General features: G+C 36.4%; 1 protein-coding gene across 1 annotated transcript; it reads left to right on the top strand.

The window, feature by feature from the left end:
* The first annotated feature begins 874 nt into the window (after nucleotides 1-874).
* Nucleotides 875-7,814, top strand: LOC140148805 (uncharacterized). The gene is made up of 3 exons (XM_072170877.1): nucleotides 875-977; nucleotides 6,255-6,612; nucleotides 7,576-7,814. Exons 2-3 carry the CDS (start codon nucleotides 6,259-6,261, stop codon nucleotides 7,621-7,623), a joined length of 402 nt encoding a protein of 133 aa, XP_072026978.1. The 5' UTR covers nucleotides 875-977; nucleotides 6,255-6,258; the 3' UTR covers nucleotides 7,624-7,814.
* The last annotated feature ends 1,183 nt before the right edge of the window (nucleotides 7,815-8,997 follow it).

Genomic DNA, 8,997 nt, shown 5'->3' with positions numbered 1-8,997 from the left:
TGTCAAAAAAAAAAAAATGTCACTGCCACATGCTACACACACAAACCACTCACTCCTCACCACATGATCACCCACTTGCAAGCACACACCTATAAATTTTCTTACCAAAAGTAGATCTATTATCATACGCGTAGATTCCGGGGGGGGGGGTAATCCCCAATATTTTGCCAGGGGTGGTCCATACAATCATCCCTCCCTGTAAGCCTATGTGGGTTTCTGACCAAATTAACCTTATATTTGGCCATTGTAGTTCCAAAATTGCACATTTTTGTGCGCTTCGGGCAAATTTATTCCACTGTTGCACCTTATTTAATCTGTTTAGCTTCAAAATACCAACAATTTTCACGCGCTTCGCGCGCATTTGTACAATATACTTATTTTGTCCCCAAAAAGAGCTGGATTCACTATGACTTCAAGAAATGTTTTAAAACCCCATCCCCCAATGTCAAAATCCCAATCTCTGTGACTGAAGTTAATATTGCAGTTTGCTTGAAAGGAGGGGGGGGGGTGATTTTGTTTGATTCAATAGGGGGGGGGGGTATGTGAAATTGATTCATCGCAATAGGGGGGTTAGCCTCCCGGCCCCCTCCCTCATTATAATGAACGGTCCCTAAAAAATTGGTCCATGAGCAAATTAAATGGACCAAAGTACAACTTTAAAAAACTGCATCCTTTCTTTTATAATAAACTATAATTGTGCAACTGAACGTAAATTTAAGGTGTGTTACATTGTTAGCCTTAATATTAATCCAATTAGGCCTACTTTTATCATTTTAAATATTTGTAAAACACTTCATCATCACTCAGCCCAACCAGGGCCTGAGAGCAGCCAACCAAAAATGAAAACGCCATCTACGCCATCTACATTTTCGTTCTGAATTTGAAAACTGGAAAATTGAAAAACGTGACGAAATGTGTTCATGTGGTGTTTTATGAGCAGAATGTAAAATAATTGTTGCTAATTGAGTCAAAACTGAGTAAGTAGAATCTTTAGTTTACTCCGAACACCTCTATGAATCACTGCACTCAATAAGAATCGTAAATAATGGGCATATCTATATCTAGAATTTATAAATTTAAGATCAGTCAAATGCTCGCAGTCTACTACTAGGCAGACATGTCATAAGCCTTAAATACATTTGTAGTACATTGTCTGGGGAGCATAACAAACACCAAATTGGTGTCTTATGACCATTGACATGCATGCATTCTTTTGTCGAGAGTGACATGGTCTTTCAATTCATGCCGAGTGTCCTTGGCAGACTTGACTATCTATGATGCTTTTATTATCAGTGGTCATGAAAGAAAGGATTCAATAAATAACCTTTGCCAAGTTTGCCCCAATAATAATCCCAAGCTAAATCAATTGTCAGAAACGTAAAATGGATCATAAGAACTCAGTCTCAATGATAGCCATAAATGGCCAATAGATAAATGACTATCATATCATTGGAGACTGTGAGTTCCGCAGTCGACTAAGACTTAAGTAACTAAGTAGTTCCAATAATTGGAACTCTCGGCCCTGACCGTGAGTTCCAGCTACACGTACGTGTATGTGTCGCCGTGATTTAGCGTGCACATGTATAGTCGTGGAGTGGACTTTTAAGCTGCTCAAAAATCATCTTTTAAATATGACAAAAGCTGATGCCTAGAATAAGTTGAGCAATCACAGATGACATGTCAGTGACACAGGTTTCTAAAGTGAGTATTTTACTAGATATACTAATCAATGCAAACTTGCCAAAATAAAACCCTGGAATCACTTTACGGGAGTATCTACAACTTGAGAACAATTTGCTGACAAACTTTTTTATTTTGGTTGGCAATAAGGCCAATGAAAGTCGATTTTGAGTTTCCCGTCACCCGCCCTCACTTCATTTTCTGACCCTCACTTGAATTCATTATTGTGATTTTCCAAAAAATACAGATAAAAACTAGTTATACATGTATTTGCAAAAAAAATGATGAATATCCATTTATTTTTTGTGGAAAAATCAAAATCAAAACATACATTTTGCTGTCAACCTTGCAGACTCTTTTTAATATACCGGGTACTTTTGAATCTCATTTGGGCTAAACATTCATCTTCAAGTGAGTGAGCGGTAAATAACAACACATTTTACATGCGTGTTGGTCATATAATGAAAGGCAGAAATATACCTCACTTGTTTTCAGAAATTATGTGACGGGAAACTCAAAATTGACTGTTAGTGGCCTAAGACCCGAACAGAAAGATCTGCGAGTGTGCGATGTATGCCAGTGACAGCGTGTGCGACTTACATGACTGTGTGTGCTTTTAACACGGAAATGAATCCAACCATGTACCAACACACTGGTGATTGGTTGGTTTTTTAATTACCGGGTACTGTATCCAAGCCAAGGTCATGCGTTCATGTTGTAGTTTGAAATCACGCGATATACAATCATGGTTGGAACTTGTGCAGCTGTTGAAAGCTTTTTCAATTGAATACCTGAGTGGAAGAAGGGCCCAACTCCATCAAAACTGTTTTTGAGATATTAAGAAAAAACTTAATATTTGGAAAAGTTTTATCTATAGACAGAACGTTTTCATTGACAAGGGACCTTTAATACATGAACATACAATAGTACATACATTGAAATTATATATGATGTTTCCATGGCAGCGGTACAGGTCTTAATACGAGCTGGAGTTGGGCCCTTCTTCCACTAATATACTGCAAGTGCCAGTTCTGTGTTGGTCGTGTGTCCTGAACTCGCCACCCTTAGCGTTACATGACAAATATTATAAATTTTTACACCAACCGGGTTTCTAATTAGATTATCTCGACAATCATCAACCCTAAACTAGCAAAAGTATACATTTCTGGAAAGCTGAAGGCATAAGCAATTCAAATATACATTTCAACTCATTATACAGGGTGACCTGCAAGTTATACAGGGTGGAATAAAAAGATTTTGATAAAAATGGGTCACTCAATGCATTGCTTATTACCAACTTACAGTAATAAACTGGAAGTAAACAACATTTATTTGGTTAGAGGATATGGAGAGCCAACTGACTTTAGAAGAAACCAAAATCACAGCTGTTTGGTAATCTAGGAATATAGGGTGTCCCAAAGTATGTTAGATTTTTTACAATTCAACATATTTTGAACCTAAACATTTTCCCCCTAACCCATACAGAAAAAATATGTCCATATTTAGATTCCTCGTCAAATTTCCCTTCAGAAAATCTATACTTTAACTATGATAGGATAAGTAATTAAAATTTTACAGTAACTTTTAGATTTTGAAGACATCTGCATTACTTACTATGTCAGTGTTTAATATGACAACGGGTAGTTTTGTATGGAAAAGTTTGTATTTTCTAGACTAAACCAATCATAAATTATTAAAAACAATTAGTAGAATTGTTTAGCGGTAAGGCCATGAGTGTTTTAGATGCTAAATAGAGTCCAAATCAATTTACAGCCTTTACAGAAGCAGATTATGCACTAAAATACCAATCCCATAGAGTTTGTGTATACCACATCCCCCACCACCACATCCCCCACCACCGCCACCCTGCCCATTCTGAATTCTATGAAGCACAGTGTCAGTATTAAAAAAGTTCAAGTATTTCTTTTTACAGGGTTGAAAGTGCATTTTATTTAGCAATAAAATGAGACCACAAGCATGACAATACCTTCTTGCTTGACAGATATCATCATTTGTTTTGAGTCGACTTTGGCAAAATGTAACGTCGCCACCTTTTTTAGGTGGCGAGCTCAAGACACACGACCTGTTATAGCTACAGAAATTAGGTAATCACCATTAATTGCACAAGTAGAACTCATGTAATATGTTAGCAAGAAAATTTATTGTAGTGAAAAGCAGATTTCATGGATGAACAAAATCCCTCTTTAACCCTATATTTGTGGAAGAAGGGCCCAACTCCATGGAGTTGAGCCTTTCTTCCATGAAAACCATGATTAAGTGTACGTGGAAGACTATTTAGAGAGTGGATTTTGGCTCATCTTTCACACACAAGGAAGGTCAGTCTGCTGGCAATAAAATGCTGGGTCTAACTCATTTTTGTAAAAAATTGGAGTTGGGCCCTTCTTCCACTCAGGTATTCAATTGAAATCTCTACTGTACGGTACATGTTGTAACTCACTAACTACGATCTACTCAACTGTTTTTGGCATGCATCAATTCAGTTTTTCTTTTTCTACTTTTTGCATTTGTAATGCCGATGATGTACTATTAAAGTTATATAAATCCGGAGATCTCCTGTTTTATTCTGAGTTCACCTATGGAATGATGGCTAACATGTCTTTGCGTGTGAGCTCATGTGTATAATATGTATCATTGAATCAGTCACTATAAACTTTGCATTATCAGCCACTATGCGTCTTGCGTCTTATTTATTACGCGCCCCCAGCTGCATGAAGCTCCGCTAAATAATACGATCGGCAAGCTAACTGTATATATATTCTTGAAGATATTCATCAGGACTTTTCATGGTAAACTGATATATGTAATTTCAGTCTAAATAACTAGTCCAAATATTTCCACTTACTAGCAGACGTTTCGGAAACTCACAGTTTCCTTTATCGCTGCAATTGTTGTGTAGTGATGATCTGTGTACAGCAGATGATTTTTGCTGCTTAGCAACCAAGTTGCCAGTTGGTTTTTCTTCAGTTATCAGATCGTCAAAGATGGCACTGACTCCATCAAGTTCACCTTTGAGAAGGAAGCAGATGGTAAGATCCCATTTTTGGACACATTGATTGTTCGCCGTGATGATGGGTCAGTTAAGCTAATGGTATATCGGAAGGCAACACACACCGACCAATCCCGCAACCAATACTTGAACTGTAGGACACCCACCCTCTCCACAAGAAACTTGGCGTCGTGCGTACCCTCCTTGACAGAAAGAACAAAATTGTCACGGAAGAGCAAGACAAGGTAGAGGAGGAAACTCACATAAAAGGGGCTCTCCAAAATTGTGGTTACCCAGAATGGAGTATTGAAAAAGTGAAAAACCAGATGGCTAAGCCTAAACCTAAGAAAGACAGACCAAAGAAAGACGATTCCACCAAGTCAAAAGGCTTAGTTGTTATACCTTACATGGAGGGTGTTTCAGAGCGCATCTCGAGAGTTTTTAAATCATATAATATCTCAACCACCATGAAACCCAATTGTACGCTGCGGAATCTACTGCTCCATCCTAAGGACAAGCGAGAACCCCATCATTCCGCGAACGTTATATATTCAATTCCATGTAAAAACTGTGATTTGTCATACATTGGGGAGACAGGAAGAAAGTTAGGTAAGCGATTGGAGGAGCACAAAACTGAGGCTGAGAAAATTGGTGATAACATAAAAACCAGAGCCACCAGAAAGGCATCCCAATCGGTGGTTCACAAATCGGCCATTACTGACCACGTACATGTAGTAGACAACAATCACGTCATCAATTGGGGAGGAGGCTAGAATCGTAGGCAAAGAGAGTGATAGATATAAGAGATGGATAAAGGAGGCAATCACCATCAGAAAGCGGGGGGAAACCATGAACAGAGACGAGGGGCAATACAACTTGAGTCACATCTTTGAAGATCTGATTTAACTGAAGAAAAACCAACTGGCAACTTGGTTGCTAAGCAGCAAAAATCATCTGCTGTACACAGATCATCACTACAACAATAGCATCGATAAAGGAAACTGTGATTTTCCGAAACGTCTGCAAGTAAGTGGAAATATTTGGACTAGTTGTAATTTGTATGAAATTACAAATATCAGTTTTGTAATATATATAGTTATACAGACATTGTAGGCACTGGAATAAAATTTAGCTTCTTCATTTTACCTCATTTGTTTGGCTCGAAATTAAAAGGGAACAATGTGATCAGTGTAAATTAACATTTAAATAGGAATATCAGGGTTCCCATGGTCCTTGAAAGTCCTTGAATTTGAAAACACCTTTTCAGGCCTTGAATGTCCTGGAAATGTGCACAAGGTCCTTGAAAATTGGAATTTTATCCAACAAAATTTGGAGAGTGGAGAGGAGCTGTAACTTTTGTTAATATGCAGCTTTTTGTGTTGTGATAAGTCCTTGAAAATCATGCTTATGGATCTTGAATGTCCTTGAAAAGTCCTTGAATTTTAAAGGCTTCAAGGTGTGGGAACTCTGGAATATATTCTTGATCACTTATTAATACACATGACCATCTACATACACTGTTTTTATAATCAATATTTATTCATTTTTTGTGGTAATATCTTACTAGAAAAATGGGGAAGTCCAGCAAAAAGTTTGTACCACCTTTGAAGTCATCTCAAAATGTCAACATTGATCAAAATGGCAACCACATCAAGAAAACTGACAAACTTTCAAAAAGCAAGAAAAAGAAGTTGATAGTCAACTTTGATTATTCTAAGATGAAGAAACAACATGCCTCCAAAAAGCAAGCAGTTAAGGATTACGGGGCATCGGAAGAAGAAGGTGAAATTATTGAGGTAAATGCAGATAATCATAGCACAACTCAGAGATCTCGTGATGTGACAAGCAGTGAGTTCATGTGGTTTGAACCAATACAGGAGGCAACAATTCTGCTGTGGATCATCATACATCTGTTTATAATGAAAGTGAGTAAACAGTAGGGCTGTTGTCAACGATATTGTTGACAAAGTAATTTTCCTGATAGTAGACAAGCATGGACCAATTGTCATTAAAATATTAGAAATTAAAGCTTAAGATAACATGATCAAACTGAACAAACGGCGCATGTGATAAACTTGTTTCAGGTGGTCCTACCACTTACTTCCTTCTTTTTTTTTCTAGGTATAAAAAATATTTAAAAAAATGATATGGTGGAATGATTATGTATAGTTAACAGTTTTATTTTGATGTACATTGTAAACAAAACAAATGACAGATTATATGGTCTCTTGAACTTGAAATGTTAACTTTATTGATGTATTGCTTTGTCGAAATTGAAAATTCTTTTCAACAACAGCCCTAGTAAACAGGTGGATGTGTAATTTAATTTCAAAATTGCAAAAAGTATGTACACATGAGGGTTACTATTTTGTAGAATTTTTTCAGATTAGTCTTCATTTTGAGTCCATATCATCTTTGAAAATGGAAAGTGAAACTGTAAAAATATGTAAGGTTTGTTCAGTGGCGTGGCGTCAACGTGCCCCCCCCCCCCAATCTGTTTGAAAATTGAGAAAATCCTGTAGGAAAATTACTGAAAATGGCTTGTGCCCCCTCATCAGGTCTGATGTTCCCCTATCATGGTTGTTGCCCCACTCTCCCAATATGATGACCCATGCTATGCCACTGGGATTGTTCACAGGAAAACTCTCACAGCTGTAAAACTGATCAAACTGAATGTGTTATGTCACATGCATTGTATTTTTTCATTGTATGAAAGTCCAACAGCCTGAGTCCATTTTATTTAATGATGTTATGTCACAAATATGCCGTCTTCTTCATATGAAAGTCGCAACATTCACTCATAAAGTAAAGTTTATTTGGAGAATAGAGCAGCACTATAATGTACAATTATAATTTTGTAACTCAAAATGCCAAACTCTATCACACAGGAACATGTTGTGAATCTGACAACTCCCAACAGCATCAGCAAGTCCTAAACAACTCAGTAGAGGGCAGTAGACAAGCAGAAGAAGATGTATATTTGTTCCCCTCATCTCCTGCCGAGACACAGAAAGATCCTGAATGTGTAGTGTGTCATCTAGAAGAAGCTGAAGAGAAAAAGACAGGGAAGAAGAAAAAGGCGAAAAATGGGGAAAAGTCAAGAAAATCATCTGCCAAGCACATTAAGGTTTGTATGAATTATGCACTGTTTGAGTCTGAGACGAATATAGGTATATTCGTCTCAGGTTTGAGTCATCTTCATGGTTGTGGCAAAGATAGTATTAAATTATTATGATGGTCAAAACCTTTTAATAACATTAAATACCTGGTTATACAATATAGCTTAGAGTAAAACCACTACAACACTTTTAAAAATGCTAAAATGTTTTAAAAATATTTGTTTGCAAACATTTTGGCAAAATACATGTATGTTGTTAAACATTTAAAAATAACATGTTAAAAGGTTTTGCAGCAAGTGTACAAAAATGTTTTGACTGTCATGAAAATACATGTAGTTCTGTAGTAAAAATGGCAACGTTCTGCAGCATTTTTTCTAAACACCTAATCGGAGCTAAATCATTTGAGTAAAAAGTTGCTGTGGAGAACCAAAACTTACAGCAAAGAACAGACAATTGCTTCAGAGAACATAGACAATGAGACAATGTACATACTCCCAACCTTGTAGCAAGTTCCACTTACAGAGACTTACTGGTCATACATTTATTTATTTATTTATTTTAATCATAATCCAGGGTAGCCCAATTCAGCCAAATAGCTGGTCTAACATGGGGCCCTGCTACACATAATACAATAATTTAAAAGCAACAATTATCAACATACAATTTATATAGTATATACAACTATTAGATACATGTACAAATTTAAAATACAAAAATACATACAATTTTCAAAGTACAGTAAAACCTCATTATAACGAAATCTGATACAAGATAAACCCTGTTATAAAGAAGTATTTTTCCAGAACCAAGATACAAAATTCTTTTGTTATTTATTGTTTTTACAACCCTGATATAATGAAATTTGGTTATAAAGAACTAATTTCTCTGTCCCTGACAACTTCGTTATAATGAGTTTCCACTGTAAATAAAAACACATCATTTACAAGTATATGCACAAAATTTTAGGACTTGAATCTTTGCTTGAAAGTCTGCATATTTGTTGAGCTTCTTAATTCATTACTCAGCTTGTTCCAAACTTCAACCCCACTGTACAAAAAAGATTATTTAAAATATTCAGTATCATAACCATTAGGGTGCATCAGATGCCCCTCATGTCAATGGATTCATCTGTCCCTAGTCTTAAAATGTTCCTATTATCACAAAACTAACATGTGCCAAGTTTGAATTAAT

This window comes from Amphiura filiformis, chromosome 3, assembly GCF_039555335.1.
Source record: "Amphiura filiformis chromosome 3, Afil_fr2py, whole genome shotgun sequence".
NCBI lineage: Eukaryota > Metazoa > Echinodermata > Ophiuroidea > Amphilepidida > Amphiuridae > Amphiura > Amphiura filiformis.
Note: the sequence above shows the minus strand (reverse complement) of the source record. Positions and strands in the feature narration are given on the sequence as shown.

Excerpts from the sequence above, each read along its gene's own strand:
- LOC140148805 (XM_072170877.1), top strand. The coding sequence starts at position 6,259 with ATGGGGAAGTCCAGCAAAAAGTTTGTACCACCTTTGAAGTCATCTCAA. Across the intron at positions 6,613-7,575 it reads TACATCTGTTTATAATGAAA|GAACATGTTGTGAATCTGAC; the intron begins GTGAGTAAACAG and ends TCTATCACACAG.